We start from the raw sequence: 23,556 nt of genomic DNA, 5'->3' as shown, positions 1-23,556 counted from the left end.
GTCTTTGAATTGAAAATAAGTAAAAAAGACAGACTTGGCAGTGTTAATTTAATGAACATTCACTGGAAACAACAAGCAGTAATCTACCTTGGAAGATAGTTGATAAAGAAAAAAATAAAAAACACATTTCCCAAAAAAACGTTACGCCTTTCTGTCACAACAGGGTGCTTAGCAAGCACATCACATGAGCTGGACTAACCTAGATCCTTGAAAGATCCATCCTACTAACCATCAAGACAAGACAATTGTAAGATAGCTTTATAACCTAAAAAGGTACATGTAGAAATACTATAGACTTGTTTCAATTCACACCCCGCTTATGAAAATAAGCAAAAAAAAGAAAAAATATTTATTGCGGTATTACTAGCAATCCTAAAGATCCAGTACATCTTGAAAAGAAATAATTCACTGTGCTCTTTCTGGGAAGACAGCAAGGCTAAGTACATCACAATGCACCACCAGGGTTCAAAGCTGTGTTCCAGGTTATAGCCACTGCTGCAGAGCACAACAGCAATACGCAGGGGCTTCATAAAGAGTAGCTCGCAGGTTCATTTGCTTCTATCACACAGGTGGCTACTTGCTTAAACAAATCAAAGGAATAAGGCAACCAAAGGTTGATCCTCCCACTGCCAAACCCTTCCTGGCTTCCAGCATTAAGCAACTTGAGGATAATCTGAGCCAGGGATTTTATCTTCTGAAACAAGCATTTTTCAAAACTTCCATGAATTTACCTAAACTTGCCTCTTTCTGAACGAGCCTGAAACATGTTGAGCTGCATAGTGTCTTATGGCACCAAGTTCCACAACATGTGTCCCAAATTGAGAAGTCCTTAAATCTACTCTACTAACATCATTCGGTGCCTCCCTGTATAACACAGCAGTAAGTTTACTGCTCCCTATCCACCCTCTGTGCGCACTGGATATGTACGTGTTGCAAAACCCTCCCTCAGCCAGATCCCAGACTTTTAAGCCTTACACTTGTATGGAAACCTTTCTTCTAGCCACCATCGCTCCCCTTTTCCAGTTCTACTGAATCATATTTGAAATGCGGTATAAACAAAAGTATGTCTTATATGTATGACATGAAGTTAGACTATATTTCCCAAATCGTTGGTTAGAACTAACACATATTCAAGGGACCATTTTTCACAGCAGAGATACATGTAAAGACTATAAAAGGTTACATATTTAAAAGGGGCTTTTTCATCTGGAGCTCTGAAACTATACCCACATCATCGTCTTCACTTTCCTGAAAATAACCCACACTACTAGACTTTAAATTGAAGAAAACAGTATGCTTTTAAAAGAACCTGAAAAAAATCCAGTTAACATGAAATTGGGCTGAGAGGTTACCATTACTAGCTACGTTAAAACTTACCATATCTCTACTGAAAAAAAAAAATTAAAGCAGGTCAGAAAATGTTTTGTTAGGTCGGGGGGGGGAGGGGGGCAGGGGTAGAAATCAAAACCAAAACTTAAAACCCCTAAATGGCTAGAAGGAAACCATAAACTCTGCCACATTTTAGAATAGCACCTCTGAAATTACAGGGGAGCCAGATTTTCCATAGACAGGCCAGTTATTGGGACATAAGCATTAAAAAGCAATTAAATCCATCGTGAAGTTATTTTTAAGGAATTATGTCCTCTTGGCTAATGTGTGAGATGAGAATACACACAGAAGGCATTAACAAGTATTTTTTCAGGTGATATTAATTCTTAGTATCATCCGAAGCACAAGAATTTTAATGGACAAACTGAGGATAGGAATCTAAAGCAGAAGTCTAAACAAGCAGCCCCAAACACTGCCCAGCCACCTGACTATCTGCAAGCTTCTGTGCGCTTCCCTGCCCCCAGGTGTACTCTTGATGTTTCCCTACTGTATGCACCCAGGAGTACCATCATCTTGAGTGAGATGAGCATTTTGATCACTGAAGCCATTTCAGCTCAACAAAATTTGGTGTTCCTACACTTTAATTATCCCAGGGGACCCGTAATCCAAGAGACATAGTCAGAACATACCCAGGATCATTGACAGCTTTAATTCAAAGTAATTCATAGTAGCTATGGACCTTTTCATTAGCCTAACAATTCAATATAACACAAATGATTCTGAAAGAGAAAGTCTGCCTAATATTCATGTGCTGTTATAACCTACAGCATAATACACTAAAGTGTAATATTCGTTGAATAAAATGGACTACAAATTCACATTACAGCTGTTTCTAAGGCTCATTTTAATGCAAGTTCCTGGGATCCCCTTCCACCATTTCTCTTTTAATTAGTTAAAATCAGAAAAGTATTTAAGTAAGGAGCAGGTACAACATGTTGCAAGACTACAGGCTTGACAAATCAAATTATTTATATTGAAAAGACACGAGAAATTCAAATAGATACATCCTTATTTCTCTTACACCATCTGTTTCACATCTCCTTGGCTAAAAGGAGCACTGTATTCCATTTTGTGCAACCTAAACCAGTACATCCAAACCAACACAACAGGAACAATTCCTACTTTAAACTACAGTTCTCCTCCAACAACAGCCACTTCTTTAGAGGACAAAGGGGTATATTTATCAACTAGAAAGTAAGTGTATTATTCATTCTGTTGTTACAACAGCAAAGCAAAGAAAGCATCATTTAAGCCCCCACATTACCATCCTGATTTCTTTGAAGTTTCATATCCCACTCTGATTAAGATTTACCCTAGCACAACTAACTACAACTATTACAATTTACATGTTAATACAATACGATAATTATATGAACCTTGTAATAACTAAATCACTCTGACAAAATTTGACTGCACAGACATGAAAACATAGTATCTCGTTTGAAACATTAAATGTAGACATTTAGTAACTGAAAAAGGACTTAACGCATCTAGAGGTGACATGTGATACAGGTTCCCACTGAAGTCCACAGTAAATTTTCCAAAGATCACAAAATTTAAGCTTATATGTCAGCTTACATTAACATGCCATGCTTCCATTCAGCTAAAAGCATGTAATTGCTCTGGTCAAAGTGAGAACACTCATTTTGGATGGCAAAAGACTGCCAAGACTGAGGAAAGGCAACAAGAGAAATGTACAATTATTATTTGGCAATGCAATTGTGGTTTTGTGTTTAAGGCTCCTATGGGTAGACTTACAAGTTATAGTTATGTATTTAAGGTTAATTTTATATGTGATTAAATATTACTGGTTAAATGGACCCTTATAAACTGTAATGCTATTCACTATTATTTTGCCTCTATTTGTTACAGAGAACTGTTACACAAAATGAGCTTCTGAATTTGAAAGAATACTGCAGAAAATATGTAAAATGAAAGTTATTTAATATTAAAGGAACAACTTAGTTCTTTACCCTGAAGTGTGGCAAATAAGGTCGGTAATCATGTAGCTTAAGAGTTATGAAACAGAAGAAAAAAAAAATCACATTACAATGCATAGATTATATGTTCAGTTTGTGGATTATAAGAGTTCATACTGGAATAAAAGAAAAAGGACTAAAGGAAAGCTGCTTTGTCACCAAAAAGAAAGTCAGAGTGGTTGGTTTGTTTTAGACATAGACGATTCAGAAATCTTGCATCAACATAGCAGCTCTACCACCTCAAGATGTCTTGGCTCTTGCTGCAGTTGTACTTCTGGAAGGTTGTCCCAGAACTTCATGCCTGAATGTCAGAAACCTGTTTCCACCTTAAGCTGACAGACAGCTATCCCATCCCTCTCAGTCATCTTTTTGGTAGGTTAAACAAGCCAAGCTTTTTAGCCTCCTCTTGTAAGACAGACTTTCTGTTTCCTGGATGATCCTAACAGTGCTCTGTTCACCTGTTCAGATACAAATTCATTTTTCTTGAACATGAGTGATCAGAACTATACACATTAATCCAGATCAAGCTCTACACTGGCCCCTTGTCCAAGAGGATTATCATCTCCCTATCTCTTCTACTACAAATACCTCCCCTAATACATCCTAGGGGCACATTTACCTTTTCCACAGCTGTGTAAGAGTGGTGGCTCATAGTAATCCTATGTTGAACTAATATACTCAAATCTTTCTCCTCTTGCTTCAAGATGAAGAACTTCAATCCTAATAGAAGATTTGTCTTTCCTCAGTTTTCATCCAAATTAATGCATTCACTAAAAAAACCTCCTTGCCACTAAATCAGCAATTTCACAAACCAATTTTGTGAAATGGAAATCATGCATTCCTTCACAATTTAGGCATATTCAACTCTCTGTTAAACTGAAAGTATGCAGTTTGGTATACAGCTTTGACAATGCATGCCGGGCAGTCATTACTAGCAGTTTTTAAGCCACACAAAACCAAAAGCTGGCTAGCAGAGTTACTACATGGATCATGCTGGGGGGGGAAGAAAAAAAGAAAGGAAAAATCTTCAAACAAGTATTTACCTATCCTTTTTAGTCTTTCCTCTTTGTTTCCCTGCAAGAGTCCGTAGTTCTTCTTCAGTAGGATGCTGATACCACCGTAAACTAAAGAAAAAAAGAAAATCGCAAGTAAAACAATATCAGTATTAGCAATTTAGTGTTTTGGGGTTTTTTTTCTTCAGGGTTGGGGTTTTTTTTAACTATATATCAACACAGATCTATATGCATATTAAAACAATGGTCATTTGCAACACCGAAGCAAAAGAAGTATTTGCATGTTGGAAGGGAGAGCCACCCTGCAGGAAGACCTGGATAGGCTGGAAGAGTGGGTGAACAAGACCATACAAAGTTCAACAAGGAGAAGCATAAGATCATGCACCTGGGAAAACATAATCCAGGAGTGCAGCACAGACTGGGATCCACCTGGCTGGAGAGCAGCTCTGTGGAAAGGGACCTGGGGGTCCTGGTGGGCAGGAAGCTCAACATGAGTGAACAGTGGCTGCTGCAGCCAAGAAGGCCAACAGGATGCTGGGTTGCATCAAAAAGGGCATCACCAGCAGAGATAAAGGAGTCACTATCCCACTTAGTGCTTGTCAGGCCACACCTGTAATGCTGTGTTCAGCTTCAGACACCGCTCTGTGAACAAGATGTGGACAGGCTATAGACGGTCCAGAAAAAGGCCACAAAAGTGACCAGGACTGGGAAGCCTGCATTGGAGGCTGGGTTTGTTCAACCTTGAGAAAAGAAGGCTTGGGGGAGACCTTATCACTGTGTTCCAGTATTTAAAGGGTGGCTACAAAGGTGACAGGGACTCCCTTTTGACAAGGAGTTCCACGGAAAAGACATGGGGTAATGGGTCCAAGTTACTCCTGGGTAGATTCCAATTGGACACAAGAGGGAAATATTTCACAATGAGAACAATCAGCCTTTGGAATAATCTCCCCAGGGAAGCGGTGGATTCCCCAACACTCGACGCTTTTAAGATTCAGCTGGACGGGGTGCTGGGCTGTCTTGTCTAGACCATGCCTTTGCCAAGAAAGGTTGCGCCAGATGATCCTGAGGTCCCTTCCAACCTGGTAGTCTCTGATTCTATGAAAACACCCTTGTGTGCAAGTACCAACCCTGCCTGAGCTGAACAACCACAGCTAAACCTCAGTTCTCTTCAGCATACTGGATGCTTATTCATGATTAGAAAGCTTTGCCACTTTGTCATTCAAGTGAAAGCCCTTCACTTCTCAAAACACCAAATTTTCAAGTTATTATCAAATACAGCAAACAAGGTTGTACTGATACTGGAAAAAGTTCACTAGAATAATTATACCATTACAATTACGCATCAGAACCATACTCTAAATTATTTTATGAAGTATAATTATGCCTCTCAAAAACCCAGTAATTTTCCAGAATCCAGAATAACTATTATCAAAGAACCATTACCAGTCTTTTTTGCTAGGCAAAGTAGATCATAACATCAACATTCCTTTCCTCAGTGATATCTTCAACTCCTACTAGAAAAGGTGCTATTAAAAAAAAGAAATATCACTAATTTACATGTAGCTGAGCTGCAACTTTTTCCACTTCCACAGGTCAATGCACCATCCATTGCTCATTTATTTAAAAGGCAAGTAGTGGCAAGGAAACTCTGAAGAGGAAAACTAGAGATGGTTAAGTCTCTAACATGGTACATTTTACCTTAATCACATGTCAAGAACCTCAGTAGCTGAAACAAGGCCTTTTCCACACTAACAAGGCAGGGTTCCTGTCCAGATGCAGGAAGGATGTCACTCTGATCTCCATCCTGAAGTGCTGAGGCAAAGGAGCCCACTAATTAATAGGAACAGACTTGGGACATTTATCTGTATTTATGTGGAAGTACTCTTCTGGAGTTGGAGGCCACTAACTGGTGACATGGGTTAACATAGGGTAATAGTCAGAGATGTTAATGGAATCCATAACCATCAGTACTTCTCACGTTAAGAAAACCTCATCAAGTAGGACCACTCAAATCTACACTGGCAAGTTAGAGATTATGTTAATCCAATTTCAGAAAAATAGCAAGGCAAATTTGGAAAATAAACATCAAATCCAAATAATCTCAAAGCACTTGATAACACTTGATTCCCCACTCTATTTTGGAAAGGCTCCTGTCCCAGGTGGAGGTCTGGTCCACCTAGGTTTATATTTGCAGAATATGGCCTTTCATGTAAATATAAAAAAAACTTTTGTCATTCTTCATGGGACACTGCCTACAAAACAAATACTGAGGGAGGTCCACTGTTATGAGACTTATGCCAAAAGCAGAAACAGTCCCAAACGCAAGCAGCCACAACAAGCAACGTTATACATCATCTATTTTCCTTACAATGGCACAGACACATCGTGCGTACAGGTGTGCTGCAAGAGACACTGGATATAAAGACTGCAAGCAAGAATAGGTACAATTTGGATGAAATGTCTGAATCACTGAGCATATGCCTGCCTGGCAGATCTTGAACAGGAGACACAGCCCCTCTGTCCTGACACTGTCCTTGACACCACACTAAACCTGGCTGAGGACAGGGACGTGGGAATGAATTAAAACGGTGCCACAAGACTACAACACATTTCAGGAAAAGCTCCAAATTTCAGCAGTGTAATTGCTGTGTAGCAAGCATTAAACAGGCAGTTGCACAGAGCTCATGGACATCACCTTAAAATAACTGAAAAACTAGTGTAACCGTAAGTAGGAGTTCAAGCCAGCAATATTACAAAGAATACAGTCTGGTTAGCAAGGGCTTCCACGAGCCTGTGTCAGTAGGTACTGCTGATATTGGGAGTTATTCAAGAGAAAAGAACTTCAGTACCAACCAATAATACATCACAGAGACCTAAACCATTGCATGATGCAAATTTCTCTTGAAGGAATTCAATGCCAGTTCAAAAACTGAAAGTGGCAACTACTACAGACTTTGCACGAACAAGGAGTTTTGGGGTGGAGAGGCTGAATTTTGTTTGAGGTGTTTTTCTGAGCAATCAGTAAGAGTGGAATTTATTTCATTCATTTATTTTTATCATGCATCGTCCCAACTGAAAAATTTGCTGTTTGCAAACTTTGCTGCAAAAGACACTTTGTGAAGACTGAGAATCACACAGAAACCAGAGTAGCTACCTTTTCATCCAAGACAACAAACTACATTGGAGATACTAACTTCCTCCTACCTTTCACACGACCTAGAGAAAAAGCAGAGAAATAGTTTTCTGCTTGGTCATTCACCATCTCCCAGTTCTGAACTTGGCATGTTCAGACTGTCAACATGACAGCTCCACAAGCAGTCCTGTATTGATGAGAATCACCTGTGTTGGAAGCTAATTTTTCACAATCTTTCCTGGACAGATAGAAAAACAATACCTATTACAGCAGAACAGACAAAATTCTTGTTCTGTGTAACATACTAACCCAAAACAAGCACTTAAACCAGAATTTGCTCTTAATTACAGAATTATGTTGCAAGTCATTCATAATTACAATTAATAAGATACACAAGTTTTGGGATTTTTTAGTTAATAAACCATATACACCTTGCATTTAAAATCTCAAAATTAAGAACTCTGAACAAACATCTTCATCAAGGTAGAGCCAAAAAAAAAGTAGTTCCTATCTGGTTATATATATTTAAAACAGATCCTACCCCTGAGTAGTCTGCAGCTTTGACACATCCAAGTTAGTCTGAATAGCAAGAGCAGCACAGATATGCCCCAGTTAATTTGAATGAGGGTCATTAATGAATGCACAACAAAACATCCATTTTCTCCTGTCTTCCCAAAGTGGCCTGAAAATAGAATGTAGCTGAGCAACTTAAAAGCAACATTTTGGCAAGGTACATTGTATTAATTAAAAATGCAAGGGCCTATGCTCATACCCACGCTGCCACTTCAATAAATATGAATATTCAAATTCTGTTGAAGCCCTGAAAATAGCAATGATTGAAAAAGTTTGTATTTCTTTAAGTAAATGGTTCTTCAACAGTCAGTGATAACTGCTCATTCTGTAAATGAGTAATTACGTCTATTCTAACAATTCTTTCATATTTTGAAATGTCCACATTTCCTTTTAACGGACTTTGAATGTACACATACAGGCATCTTGAAACCAACTCCTAGACACGTAGAATTCTTTGGGTGGGAAGGGACCTTTAGACGTCATCTAGTCCACCCTCCACAGCAATAAGCAGGGACATCTCCACTGGATCAGGTTGCTCAGAGCCCCAGCCAACCTGACCTTGAACGTTTCCAGGGATGGGGCCTCCACAACCTCTTGGGCATCCTATTCCAATGCTTCTCCATCCTCATTGTAAAAAATTTCTTCCTTATACCCAGTCTAAATCTACCCTCCTTTAATCTAAAACCATCACCCCTTGTCCTGTCACAACAGGCCTTGCTGAAGAGTTCGCCCCATCCCCCCTATAGTCCCCCTTTAAGTATTGAAAGGCCACAATAAGGTCTCCCCACAGCCTTCTCTTCTCCAACCTGAACAACCCCAACTCTCTCAGACTGTCCTCGTAGCAGAGGGGCTCCAACTCTCAGAGAATTCTTGACACTTAAGAGTTTCTGGATTGTCTTGTAATGTGTTTATCCTCCCTCCCATTTGGCAAGGACTATCTGTAGCCACTTCAGACTATCTTGCCTAGAAAAGCCTCCCAATCTTTTGGAAGAAAGACACTTAAGCCAACTAACTTAAAAACCAGTTTTGGGAACCCAAAACTAGTTGAAGTATATCGACAAAGGAAAATAGGAGCAGGCAGTAGCTTTTCCTAGGAAAGCTGGACTGCTTAAGAGCATGTCTGCCTGTGCCTGTACGCTTACAGGTGTGTAAAACCCTCCACCACCCCATGCACACAGGTCCGTCAAGGAAAACACTGATGACAACAAGACATCACTGAGGAAAATGGATTAACATAAAAGATAGTTTTTCAGCTAAGCTGAGAGCTGTTTCTCTTTCTGCCATTAAAATTCAGATTCTTGTTTCAGTGAAGCTTCTGACTTGTTTTTATTTTTGGAACACAGAATTATTTCTGGCTTTTTACATAATTCTTGTATTCAAGAGGTTATCCACAATGACTGAAATTACAATGCACTAAAATAGTTACCAGATAAATAGAAGAACACTGAAAAGCAACCATGAGATTTTCAAGGCTACTAACATAAAAGGTTCCCATTGACTTCAATGGGAGCAGAATTCCATAAGCAGAAATGCAAAAATCCTGCTTTGTGTATTTATCAATCTGCAGGTGTGGGAGGATAAAAGGAGAAAAGGATTATGAAAAAATATTTGGACAGCAAACCTCTCCCTGTCATTGGCACAAGTCACGACTAAGAACAAGGACACAGAAAGTAAAACTTCTCAAGAATGAAGAACAAACACAGGCATATCATCAAGCAATTCTTCAAAAGGAACAATTAAATATTTAAATTTTGATAAAAACATTTTAATAAATCTTTTAAATATGACATAAAAATACAAAATGTCATTTGAATAATTGCTGATAACACACACAATGGTACTAACACACCTTAAAAATAAATGGTAAGCAATTTCATATTCATTAATTTATACTCTTTTTAGAGTACAAAAAGGTGATCAATACCCTGCAGACATGGTCAACATTGAAACCTGGTCAACAGTTAAGAGTATGATTCCTGTTCATGTTATTCACCTGACAGTTACTGTTTTCCATTATACCTAACACTCATCTAAACAACATTTACAGTAATTTTTCATTAGCAACTCGTTGGGTGATGAAGTGGGGAAAATTAAAAAGAAAGTTGGTAAACTGAGATGCAGAGCCAAAAAGGCAATGGAAAACTAAGAGCTTGGTTGAGACTTCTACGAAGGACATCATTATTCAATGATACTCCTTCAGAAATCAGGGAGTAGAGATTTGGTATTCTCAAAATTTTAACCGTTACAAAAGACAGCACAGTACCTTCTAATCATACAAAGGTTTTCTCTTCCCAAACGAAAAAACAGTGTCCATGATTCTTTTAAGATACTGATTTATATTCAAAACAGCTGCTGGTTTTCGTTGTTATTATGGATATAGCCACAGAGGGAATGCTCCCCTTGCAACTCATTATGTCTGCTTGATCTACTGTTATAAGGAAGGGGTATATTAAAAATTATACTAATCTTGTCCTATAAAGTACTAAAAAGATTAGAATTTTTAATAAATACCTAAGCACTCCTTATATATGCAAAGCTAATAAGCAGGTGGATTATCAAGAAACCTGAGGCAGTGTAGAGAAAAAAACTTCCATTCTTCAGTGCCTTGCCTTCAGTCCAGCTTTTTAATATTAAAGTATGTAGCTTGTGCCTTTAATAATATAAAACTTGGACTTTATGACTGATACAATTAATAGCAACAAACAAGTCTGCTCTTTTACAGCAACCCTGTCTTTAGACCTTGAGCCTGTAAGTCAAGTGTCACAATGCTATGGTAATAAATTTAAGAAAAGCAGATTAATTCTTTTTCAAGAAAACAACCGGAATAAGCATGGTTTACTGTTACTACTCTGATGCATAACTGCATTACCATAATCACACAGTATAGCAACTGTTTAGCTTACCTGCCACTACAGAGAAGCCAACGAGCAAGCGAATAGTGAGGTATGATCTTCTGTATGACACTAGCCATTACCATGGTAACCACCAACTGTACACCTATCACACCCTGTAGAGGAACAAGTTAATAACAAGTCATTATGTGTTTTAGAAAAGTGCTGAAGTACCTTTAAAAAAAATTACAAATTAAAAACACCTTGTAAGTTATCCCTACCATTTTGGGGTTCTTTTTAAACTGGAGGAGGAAAGAAACATACCATATCTGTTTTCAAGAAATCGCCTGGAACTTGCTATGATCAGGTGCATAACTTCATGGAAGGGAAAAGGCTTTGCCAGGTCACGAGGCTGGTAACATACGTCCCCTCTTTCACAGACTGCAAAGCCACATGTGGACGTGGCATTTCACAAGATATTATGCCTTAAAATTACATCACTGATTACAATCTTGGTTTTTGTGGTCTCTTCCATTCTGACACGGTTTAACAGCTGACACCACACAAACCCACTGAAATTAACAATAATTCACAACATCCACGTGTGATATGCAGCCTATGGTTACTCCAGAGCCCTGGCTCCTCGCTAAACTCCAGGCACAGGTGGGGAGGAGAGGGGAGGGAGCACAGGAATCAGCACAGCTTCACTAACCTCCAACTCTTGATCAGATTTGGCACTTCAGCAGAGACAGCACTAATCTCATTCCCAGTCACTCAGCAAGCTTTAATTCTATTTGTTGTGGTGGTGGTTTGGTTGGGTTTGGGGTTTTGGATTTTTAGTTTTTTGTTTTGTTTTTAAATGAAGCAACTTTAAACTTCTAAAGCTAAATAACAATGAGTTAAATGTTGCATTGTATTACTTTTACCCTGCACATGAAATTCCATCAGCTAATACTAACACCACATTAAAAACCAGCATGAAGCATGTACACTGTATTTCCTCTATTTACACACAAGATTTTCATGCTTAAAACATCACAAGCAACAGTAAAAAGTATCAAACAGATATGCAAGGGAAACTTAAAAGCACGCAAGTGAAAAGACACTAAGAATCAACCAAATACACTATTTCCACTCTTTTAAACTGCTTTTTAGAACACTTTCATGGAAAGGAATACAGGCACAGGATAAAATATCTCCCTCTATAGCTGCAGAAGTTGGGAATTGCACTCCACTAGTTTTGCACTGATGCAATGTGCTCCAGAAGGTCAGGAGGCAAAAGTATTTTGACATACGGAAGCAGTACACAATTAACCACTAGCAAATAAAACACAGATTAGCTTATACACTTGAGAAACATTTTCTCCCACAATTCCCCAAAAGGAGGAGTGAGGTGTTTTGAGGGACAAATCTTACTAGCCACACAGCATGCAGTACTGCTGTTGCTCAAACACATCCTCTCCCACCTAGCATACCTGTTCTCTTCGTGGAAATTTAACCACACGTTATTTTTACCAGAAATTTCTCTCAGTGCAAAGATAATCTGGGAAAGGAAAGAGCAATTCTTACAGAATGGTGAAACAGCTGAGACTGGAAGGGGCCGCTGGAGATCAGCTAGTCCAACCCCCCCTGCCAAGAACAAGGTCAGCTAGAGCAGGTTGCTCACAGCCATATGTCCACACTCATTTTGAATGTAGCCAAGGACAGACTCAGCAACCTCCCTGGGCAATCTGTGCCAGTGTTTGACCATCCACACCTTAAATAGTTTTTTTTCTTTCTTATGTTTAAATGGAATATCCTGTGTTGTGTCCATCACCTCTTGTTCTTTCACGAGGCACCATTGAGAAGAGTCTTGCTCCACCTTCTTTACGCCTCCCCATCAGGTACTTATACACACGGATGACTCCTGAACCTTCTCTACGGTCAACAGTCCCAGCTCTCTCAACCTCTCCTCATGCAACAGATGGTCCAGTCTCCTCACCATCTTTGTGGCCCTGTGCTGGACTCTCTCCAGTAAGCCCACATCTCTCTCGTACTGGGGAACCCAAAACCAGATGCAGTGCTCCAGTACTTCGCTAGTGCTGAGCAGAGGTGAGCATCTTTGTCAACCAGATGGTGATTCTCATCCCAGGATGCTGTTGGCCACCTTTGCCACAAGGGCTTAATGCTAGCTTGTGGTCAACTTAATGATCCCCAGGACCTGAGTCCTTTTCTGCCAAACTGTTTTCCAGATGGGCAACCCCCAGCACGTACTGATGCCTGGGCTTATTCCTCCTCAGGAATTTTGGCACTTCCCTTTGCTGAGCTGCATGAGACTCTGCTGACCCACTTCTCCAGCCTGTAGAGGTCCCTCTGAATGGCAACACAACTACCTGATGTAGCAGCCACTCCAAGTTTTGCACCATCCACAAACTTGCTGAAGGCACACTCCCTTCCATCTTCTAGGTCAGTAATGAAGATGCTGAAGACAACTGGCACCAGTATCAACTCCTGGGCACATCACTAGTGACCAGCCTCCAGCTGGACTTCGCACCACTAATCTACAACGCTTTAAGCTTGGCGTCCCAGCTGGTTGCAGCTTTCCCTTACATCTCTTCTCTCCAAGACTATATCCCATTGGAGACTTCCACACTGAGGCCTGATCAGGCCAAATTCTGCTCTACTGAAGTCTAGCATTGTGAACCTGCTACTTGCCTCATTTCCTCTGTCAGGATCCTGAACTCTACCATCCAATGGTCACTGCAGCAAAGGCTGCACAACCTTCACTTCACTGACCAGTTCTTCCTTGTTTGCAAGTCTGAGGTCCAGCAGAGCACCTCTCCTCATCAGCTACCCAACCAACCACCTGTGTTAGGAAACTTGCCATCAAAGCATACAAAAAAAATTCTCCTGGATTGCTTGCACCCCACTGTGTTGTCTCTTCAGAAGACACTGGGGTAGCTGAAGTACCCTATAAGACTGTTGCCTGGAAACCTGAGGCTTATAATTTGTCCCATGGCAGACCTCCATGCATCCCCGCTGCTCTTTCACGTAAGAGCAAGTCCCCCTCCTCACCAACCCAGCCAGTCCTTCTAAAGGGCTTGCATCCATTCATGGCAGCACTCCAATCATATGACCTATCTCATCACAACTTTGTTATCCCAATTATATCATAGCTCTGCACCTTCATACAGCCCCTTGCTTTCCAAATTTCTCCCCATACTACATGCATTAGTGTATAAGTAGGTCAGGGATGCACCCAAGTGTGCCAGTTTCCCAGAAGAGGTATGAAAGCTTCTCCCCATAATGATGGCCTCACTACCTGTGTACAGGTATTTCCTTATTTGTGCCCCTATACTTGTGTGGGTCCTCCTCTGCCCTGCTTAGTTGTTTTCAAGGACTTCTCTGCACAACACCCTGCAGTCTTTGCTTACCAACCCAGTTCACCACTTTTTCCTCTTGCTTTATGAGTTATCACCTCCTTCCTGTCTCAGTCCTAGCCTAAAGGTCTCCACACCAGTTTGGCCAGCCTGTTGGCAAAGATTTTTGCCCCACTTAATCAGGTGGATGCTGTCCCTTCCTCGCAGTCCTCAAACCTCAGAGTGGGATCTACGGACATACAAGCCAAGTCCCTGCTGTCAACGCCTGTTATGCAACCAGCTGTTAACCTACAGGACTCACCACTCTTCATCAACCTTCCCCCTCCTCACCAGCAATACCGTCTTTGGTCTTAAATATTGTACTAAAGGAAGTTCTTCTCTTTTCTCCCTTCAACATTTTTTTCTTTTCATTTAAATAAATGAGGAATTGTGTCAATATTGCTTTTATAAAACATTATAGGGAAATTAAATGTTGTAGGTGATGCCCAGTATCCTCCTTAATAAAACATGATTGAGATTAAGATAGCATGAATTACCTTTCACCATTCGTAAACACTTTCAATATGTTACCACACATCTCATAACAAAGTGCCAAGTATCATTTAGAAGTACTTGTTACTTTTTAATAACTTGATATAACACCTTCCTTGGGTTTTTTACGGTATCATTAAGTTTCTTTAGTACTCAAGCCCGCCCCTCTTTGTTAACCCCTCCTCCCTCCTTGAAATTTCTAGTGCTCCTTTACATTGGTGCCACCAGTTCTCTGAGGTACCTCAAAAAGTCAGACCTCACTTTTGCTTATGCTCCATGTCACCAAGATCATGACTGAAAGCTGTATGAACTGTATGAAAGCTGTAGAGTGTATAAACACTCTACCTTTTTTAGTGATTCTTTGCATCTTGGAGTCCTGTGCATAAGATTCCTCAAACCAATTCCCTAGCTAAGAAGTGTACTTAAAATGAAAAGAAGCGTTATTGTAACAACCTGCCTGCATAATGTATCTGAGATATTTAAATTACTAAATTGCTCAGGAAATCTATCCTCTGATTTGTTTATAAAACAAACCATGCATTTTAAAAATCAAATGTTTATTCTGACCACTTCATGATAATCACTTCCACACAATGTGAGAGGTACCATTTTACCTCCATCTAGCCTGCCTGCCAAGCCATGATCCTCAGAGTTCACTATCTCAGTGTAAAAGCTACATCAACTAGCTGAGGTAAAACACTTACAATTCAACAGACTATTTGAAAGTGCACCTACAGAAACCCATTTCCTTACTCAAGGGAAGGCTGTAAATTGTAACTGAACCCATTAAGATTATTTCATCTTCAGCCACTGAACATCTCTCTGCATCCTCACCACTCCCTTTCACCAGAAATTCACTGTGCTCACTCCCATAAAGGTTACTACTGTGTTTCTTAAAAACAGAAATACCTACAAAAATATTTAAGTTTACAAATCAAAACGGCCTAACAAATTTTAAGCCATTAAAATTTTTTTTAGAAAAATAAAAAAAAGAAAAACCACAATTATATCCCTAATCTTAATTTTGAATCTGACTTTGTGGTAGAAATATCCTTCTGGTATTTTTCTACAAGCAATCAAAAAACGGATATACCCACTCACTTGATCAGGGAATTTTTCTCTGTATTCCTGAAGGTTAGTAATCAACCACAGGCAATATGTTAACAGAGTAAAGCTGTCACATTAAATTAAAAAAATTCCACTGCATTAATCTTCTTGCAATCAGCCAAGAACACATGGCACAGGAATACAGTAGGTGATATGCTCACTCAAAATAACATGCTATGTGCAAAGCACAGTATTTTGCCACCTCTACTGTTCTGCCTGCACATGGTTACAGGCTACTTATATGTTTATTAATACACCCTGGGAAAAAATTTACAACATCCCAAACTATGTCATATTACAACAACACATCTTACACACACACAAAACCACAAAATATGGGGTCCACTCCAACCCAGGCTCTGTCTAGATCAAGTCTCCCACATATTTTTAAGTCTTCCTGTTACCACTAATATCAGTTTAAATTCAAAACCACTCATTTCAGGAACATAAGTGAAGATCAGGTGTTGGTTCCCACCAGTATCTTATATCCTCTATTTGCCATATTCTAAATTAGAGGACACAGAGTTAGAATTTAGCCAGAAATCCGCAACTGAAGAAAAATCTAGCCCTGCTTAACCGAGTATGATACATGATTGAGGGAGAAGCAGCTCAAGGTTAAAGTCCACGATCACATGGGGGTTTTGAGAGCCTGTGGTGAACAAAACCTGGAACACATCAACCTGTGTGATCAGTGATAAAGTAATTGAGTACACAATCATTGACAGGCTTGACTCAAAAGTAATGGAAGCACAATTCACCTCTTAGAGATGAGGAACTGCTGACCAGATTAAATGAAGTGTCTGCAGTTACAGAACAGTTTGTGGAAAATGACATTATTTTAATTCATTTCATAAGACCTTCAGCACTTTCTGACTCCACAGGCATCCATGGCCTATCACACTTCACCTTCGCAGCTTGGAATTTGAAATCCATTCCAGACACTGGAGGGAGAAGTCAGTATCTCGCTGGTGGGAGACATTCCTGCCCACCTGTAACGCCGAGAAGCGCTCAGCCCAAAGGAAAGCTGACTGGGTAAGATGGTTAAGTCAGTTTCTCTGCACAGCAGAGGCTGGAAAGCAACCTCGTGGTCAAAGATGAGACTCGAACAGTACTACCACATAGGGACTGCACTGTCTAATAAACTGCAGTCTGGCTGTGTTTCTGCTGCGGAGCAAGGTCTTCGGTTAGAGGCACCTTAAAAGCCTTGAGCACGGTGCTCAGTTCCAGGACCTTCAGTAAGTACCGCATTCTTACTTTGGCTTCTGCAACACGGCGCACGTTCTACAACAAAGCTTTTAATAAAACATTGTAGAGAATGTGTAAGCAGTCTACAAGAGACATGTTAGCAGCTGCACTAAAGGGAAGATTGCCAGATTTCTTAAAATCATGAAAAAAGGATAACAGGTCCAAAAGGCAACAGTGTAAGGTTGAATAAAATATAACCTAGACTTTGGTTTTCAGTCTATAACCTTTATACTACACACCTGGAGACAGTTCCTGATTAGGAGAACAAAAAGCAAGAATAAGCAATTAAGATAAAGTTACAATATTCTTATCTACCAGTTAAGCACACTTATAATATGCTGACAGCTATCTCAGAACAAATAAAAGAAAAAACAAACAGATTTTTTTAAAGTACTTCTGCCTAGAGGACATTTGTCTTTTCAACATGAATTGATTTACAGAGCGTGCAGAGCAAAGGCAGCCAAGATTAATAGTTTTATGCCAAGACACCACTCCAGTCCCCACATTTTGACCTTGCTCAAGGTTATTCTCCCACACCTGTAGTAACAGGTCAGGTTTTCCCCCTCTTTTTCCTTACCGCTTACCTAGATATCACACATAATTCAAACACCTAGATTTACATGGGACTTTGAAACTACTCATTCCCTAACAACAACCACCTCCTGCACCTCAAGATGAGGGCCTTGAGCCAACCACTGTATGCACCAGGACTGCAACAGCTATACAACTGCATGCCTGAAGGAGCAGCTAGAAGAATCCTAGTTACACCTTCACCTTCAGAAATGCAATGCTACTTAATTTCTGAGGTAGCGAGCCTTGTAAAAACAAGAGGTTTGGTTTTGGTTTTTTTTGCACAAGTGCACTGGAGTATTCTACAGATGTCAATTCAGGGCATATCAATCTCTTCCAATGGTGGCACACAAACATACTAACAGGGTTGTGAATTTTCAGGTGAGAAATGGAAAAGTTTTGATATTAGTAGTGACCAGCAAGATCTCTAGAAGAATACAACAAATACTCTTCATCACCTGTAATTCCAAAAGCGCAGTATTTGTGAAGCCTAGAAGCTCAGTTGATACAACCTATCTGAAACGCCATTTAATCGATGACACATTATTGCTCTTACTATTAGACTAGACTTTTCCATACACAAAGTTTTCTCCATGCGTATACGTCCACGCTCAAGCTGCAGCTTGAAAAAGCAAGGCAGTGCTCTCCTGAAATATATATGCAATTCAAAATTGTTTGCTAAACAGGAGAAAACATTACATGGGATGGCCAGAGAAAACTGAGGTCACTGTACAAACTCTTAAAATGCATCCTTCCTGTGAAAGAGACTACTTTCACAAAACTTCTATAGTCAGAATCATCTCTTGAATAGTCGGCAATCTGAGGCAGTTTAAATCTTACTATTTGTAAAAATCAGACATTCATAAAGCTAATTCTGGGAAAGAAATCTATGCCAAGCCACCCCTTCAAAACTCAGATTTCTTTTTTTTTCTTCTGTCATGGCCAAGTTTTCCCTCGGCTTGTATTGTCCTACGCATGCTACTGTTTACAACACAGCAGAGATGAACAAAAGATGCACAAAGTTATGTGAAGAACACACAAGGAATTCCGGACAACCATCAAACTGCTCACCTTCGTGGGTCTTTCCCACCCAAAGGTCACTTTCCTCTTGACTAGTCTTTCCACATATTGAAAATGAGAGCAGTAAACTACTAAGTAGAGGCAGCCACCAACAGTACAACTGCCTTTGGAACAAGGCGTTTTGTTTAAAACCAGAACTACATTCCGGTCAGCCAGTCATGTTTTACCTATGTTCTTGCTTCTCTTTCCACTGACGCTCTCTAAGCACAAAGATTACAGAACTAGTGACTGTCAGGCAAATTGAGTTATAGCTGTAGGAATCTCATGTCTGGAACAGGCACTTACAAAATCGTAGAATTATCACTATTACTGAAGAAGCCAATACGGAATGTCTGTTGTGCAGAACACCAATACATATCCAGCGTATTATTAAATTACAAGTAAAAATAGTTCATAGAACTGATCTACTACAAGGGAAAAAAACAAGGTTATATTCTATTACTAGTATTCAAATATTTTTAAAAATCTAGTTTACCCATATTTTCCCAATTAACAGAAGCAGGAGCTATGAAAGCTCTCTGTAGAAATTTGCTTCCTAAATAGCAGGCTTTGCCAGCACAGGGATCCTTCCAAGTATAAAAAGTGAAAAGTCTTCAACATCTCTGCTTAACAGTCTAAAACACCATGGCCTTATAGCATTAAGATACTTGTGCAGAGCTTAAGTTGTGAGAATAGCTGGCACTGCACTACAGAGGCGAGTCCTGGCGGTCCTAACTTGGCAGAGCACTGCCTGTAAATTCTTTTGATGACTTGATTTATAAGGCTCTTGATGCAAAAGAAACTGATGAACACCTCTTTCTCCTGTTGATTTGGCACTGGAGAATACCGCTTCCAAACAGCATGAGAGTGGACTGTCATCTTTTCCCTTCTCTTACGTCATGGAAACACATCCAAAAATTATTTGTCCATACTGCCAGCAGCTAGCAGTTGCCTCAACCTCATGAGGCAACAGAAGCAAGCACGCAGTTTATTTAAATAAGGACCTACGCTGAGAGGAAAAGCTGTATTTGCCTGCAACTGTTCAGAAGTAGTTTCAAATATAAGAGCTAGACAGCAGCACCCATGCACGCCTACAAATGACAGGAGTCTCTCAAGACCTTTAGATTAAATATTCTAACCTCTACTGAAAATAAAAAGAAAAAGAATACAGGAAAAGACATAATAAGAAAAAAAAACAAACACAGTTCCTTTCAGATTTTAAAACATGCACCATTAAAAAGTACCTTAGTAGAATCGGGTGATTAAAAGTATTCAAACAGTTAGAAGTCAGATTTTACTCAAGGTATAACTCTAAAGAGTATTCCCAATGCAAGACTTCCATCATCTGAACAAATACTATGTCACCATAGTTAAAATGACACAATGGCATTTATATCCGTAAGATAGATAAATATATGTAATGGCACATACAAAATAAGTCTTTATAACTGTGCTTATGTATCCCTACGGTGCTCCATCTATCTCCTATCTGTAAAATAAGTATGTTAAAAGCAGAACCAACCAACTCCAGTGCTTTGGTAACTAAGTCAATGGTAAGAAAGACCTAAATACAAAATTCAGTTTATCTTTACAGCAACTGAGGTCCATCCATGAAATACTCAGCCTCCACTATTTAAGCTACGCATATTCATCAAGTTTATGTCATCAGCAGCAATTACACCACTGAAACTTTGCTCTTCTGTTGCTGCCAATAGTTCATTTACTGTGTGTTATGCCAGGTGCAATAGGTCGTGTCTGCGCTACAACACCTGACAAGAAACTTAATCCCAGGCAGGATTTTTCACAAACCCAACATATTCACCTGCTGCCACGGCGCCTACTACAGCTGCACTACAGGCGTCACCCAGGGCACGGAGAGCAAACTAGTAGTAATGAAGAACAAAGTGTTTGGCAAAGGTTTCTCGATATGCTCAAGACCACAGGTAACTAAATTATAATTACCTTTGGTAATTAATTGATCTGCTAAACAGATTAATGCCTTTAATCCGTTAACCAAACGGCCTGTTTGCAGCGGTTCTGCAGATGACGACAGCAGGCAGCTCTGCGCACTTACAACCACGCACCTCACTCCCGGTGCGGCCCGTGGAGCGACGCCGCTCGCTCCGCTTCTCCGTGCAAAAGCGGCAAAAGGGGGGAAACGTCCCCCGGGAAGCCGGTGTGAGATCACGGTGAGGAAGCAAACGGCATGGTTATTTTCTTCACGAGTAGTGATGACAGACACCAACGGTCTCCCTCCTCCCCTACCCCACCCCCGCAGCCGAGGCGGGCAGGGGGCGGCAGGCCCTGAGACCCCCGCCTCAGCACCCCACGGGAGGGCAGCCACCCTCCGCCTCACCTCACCGCGGGCGGCCTCGCCCCGCCGCCCCGCCCCGTCGCCCCCGCGCTGCCCCGCTCACCATGGCGCCGGGCCCGGCCCCCCCCGCCGCCTCCGCCGCTGCCGCTCCAGCCGCCCGGCCCGGTCCCGCTCCCAGCACATAAAGCCGCCGCCGCCGCTCCCGCCAGGCCCCGCCGCACCGCCTCCCGCCCGCCCCGCGGGTCACGGCAGGACCCCGCCGAGCCGAGGCCCGCCTCAGCTGTCCAAACAACTGCCTGCGCCAATGGGGGCGGCGGCGCGCTGTGCCCCACGCCTCGCCGGCCACTCCCATGCCCCCCGTTTCGCCCCCTCGAGCGGAGAGGAATAAGGGGAGGGGAGGCCCCCACCGGGACACAAGGCCCATTTGTCCTTTTATGCGACATCCGTCAGGCGCGCCGAGGGCAGCCGGCACCGGGCAGGGCACCGGCGCGACCCCGGCCACGTGAGGCGGATCTCCCCGAGGGCTGACTTCCTTACTTGACCCCTAGGAGGGGGAACCCGCGGCGGGGCGGCAGCGCCGGTGCCCACCAGGAGAGAAACGGGGACGCGGGAGTGGGGGGTTGGGAAGACATTCAGCAGCTGTGCGGGGAGGAAAGGCGGCGCGGGAAAGGAGCACGCCCGCGCATCTGCGCATGCACCCTGGTCGCTCTGTCCGTCTCCGGGCAGGCGGTGCCGAGGCGCATGCGCAGAGGAGGAAGGTGAAGCTGGAAGTCGTGCTGGGTCGGGATCGCTCCCGCCCTTCCCCGCCATGGCGGCACCGCACCGCTGGGGGAGCGGCGGGTCCCGGAGGGGTGCGAGGGCGGAGCGATGCCCTCCTAAAAGCTCCGCCGCCCGGGACGGAGCTCGGGCAGCCTCTGGGGAGAGCGGGGCCAGCTGCCGCCTCTCGGGCCCGGCGATGTGGGGTGGAGGCGGGAAAAGGCGCCGTTTGACCTGAGGAAAATGTCCTCCGCGCCTGCCCTTCGCGCCGCTCTTCCGAGGCAAAACACTGCTCGCCCTTTGATCCGCGGTGCGCTCACCGCGTAGTTCCTGTCATAAAAGGACGCGCCTTGCTACCCAGCCTCGCTTCTCCCCAAAAAGAGGCGGGTGGCAGGTAGTCCCGTCTCAACAACCCCGCTTGCTGGTAAATCCTCCTGTTTTCAGTGTATAGCTGCGGCCCGTCATGCGCGAACTGGAACCGAAGTGCGAGTGTTCTGCTGGAATGCATGAACAGTATTTTTATTCAAAATATTTTGTCTACATCTATCGGTATTTTGACAAGCTTTACCTGCCTTTCGGAGAATTCCAAAGTGGGGATTCATGGTGAATCTAAATCTCACTCCCCACGCAGATACCCAGGAAAAGATAATTTAGTAACATCTGAACAGCTGTCATGGGGACTTACAAACTGCGGCATCTTGATGTTTTTAATTGTTTGACATACATGCAGGTGAAAGAAAAACCAGCAAAACGCACTCAAAATAATAAAACCATAGAGCAAACAGGTTTTAAAGGAAATCCTCTCAGATACCAGAGATTATAGTACTACGGACAAAAGCAAGACAGTTTTGACCTCTTCAAGCCATTTGATTTTAGCGAACAAGTCTTGGGCCTCCCAGTTTATTAATGCTGATTTGGTGGTGGTTGTGGTTAAGAATGACCAAGAAGAGTACTGCAGAGTTAATAAAATTCTAAACGCGTTTCGTTTACGCCATTACACCATGTGTTTCTGGCATACAGAGAGTACTAAAGAAATTTAGTAAGTTCTTAAAAAAGCAAAGTTAAAACTGAAAAGCATTAGTCGTCTTGGTGTAGAGAGAGTAAGGGATGAGATGCATTTGGAGAGTGGCCTATTTGAGACACATTTAACGGTTCTGAATACAAAAGTCTCAAAAGTGTGCTAAAGGAAATTCATAACTTACCTGTGGAACTCTTTGGCATGAGATTTCTCTGCTGGTAAGAATTCGGTGGCATTTTGTGAAAAATAAGCCATCAAAATTGATAACAAGCAGAGTTATTTTGTCAACTGCAACAAGAATTGTGTATTGGTTGTCTTGGACTCTTAAGAAGCGTGAGTTTAGAGCCCTAGTATTTTAATTCTGACATTGCTTGGAGGATGTTTAACAAAAACAATAGCCACACAAAAGTGAGGCCAAAGTTGTAATCACAATGCCAAAACAGATTTTTGGAAGGATTTATACGGGCTGAGTAGCGCCTTTGCGGCGAGCAAGCTAAACAAGATTGTCCCATGGGCTGTTAAGTGCCGCTGATACAAACGCTGTCTCTCCTGTGCTGGTGCTCTCCTGGACCCTCTCGTCTCACACAGCAGGCAAGTTTTGAGACACATTAGAGCAGGCAGGGCCTTGCTGCCCATGCGGCCTGCCAACGCAGGGCTGGGTTAAGCGGGACGTGTGTGC

At 41.8% G+C, this 23,556-nt stretch overlaps 1 protein-coding gene across 5 annotated transcripts in view; it reads right to left on the bottom strand.

The window, feature by feature from the left end:
• TMEM161B (transmembrane protein 161B) overlaps positions 1 to 21,327 on the bottom strand; it is a 55,331-nt gene extending 34,004 nt beyond the window's left edge. For 3 of the 5 annotated variants that reach the window (XR_012658130.1, XM_075079904.1, XM_075079907.1), the window contains exons 1-3: positions 21,207 to 21,304; positions 10,991 to 11,094; positions 4,412 to 4,492 (exon numbers count right to left, since the gene is read on the bottom strand). Coding sequence is in view for 4 of the 5 variants with exons in the window: in XM_075079904.1 (XP_074936005.1) it covers positions 4,412 to 4,492; positions 10,991 to 11,094; positions 21,207 to 21,209 (188 nt within the window). In the remaining variant the exon portion in view is untranslated. Of the gene's footprint in view, positions 1 to 4,411; positions 4,493 to 10,990; positions 11,095 to 20,873; positions 21,047 to 21,206 lie in introns of those variants that run through there. The other 2 variants (XM_075079906.1, XM_075079905.1) reach the window with 2 other exon arrangements.
• Positions 21,328 to 23,556: the final 2,229 nt, after the last annotated feature.

The sequence above is a fragment of the Phalacrocorax aristotelis genome, chromosome Z, assembly GCF_949628215.1.
Source record: "Phalacrocorax aristotelis chromosome Z, bGulAri2.1, whole genome shotgun sequence".
NCBI classification, from domain to species: Eukaryota; Metazoa; Chordata; class Aves; order Suliformes; family Phalacrocoracidae; genus Phalacrocorax; species Phalacrocorax aristotelis.
Note: the sequence above shows the minus strand (reverse complement) of the source record. Positions and strands in the feature narration are given on the sequence as shown.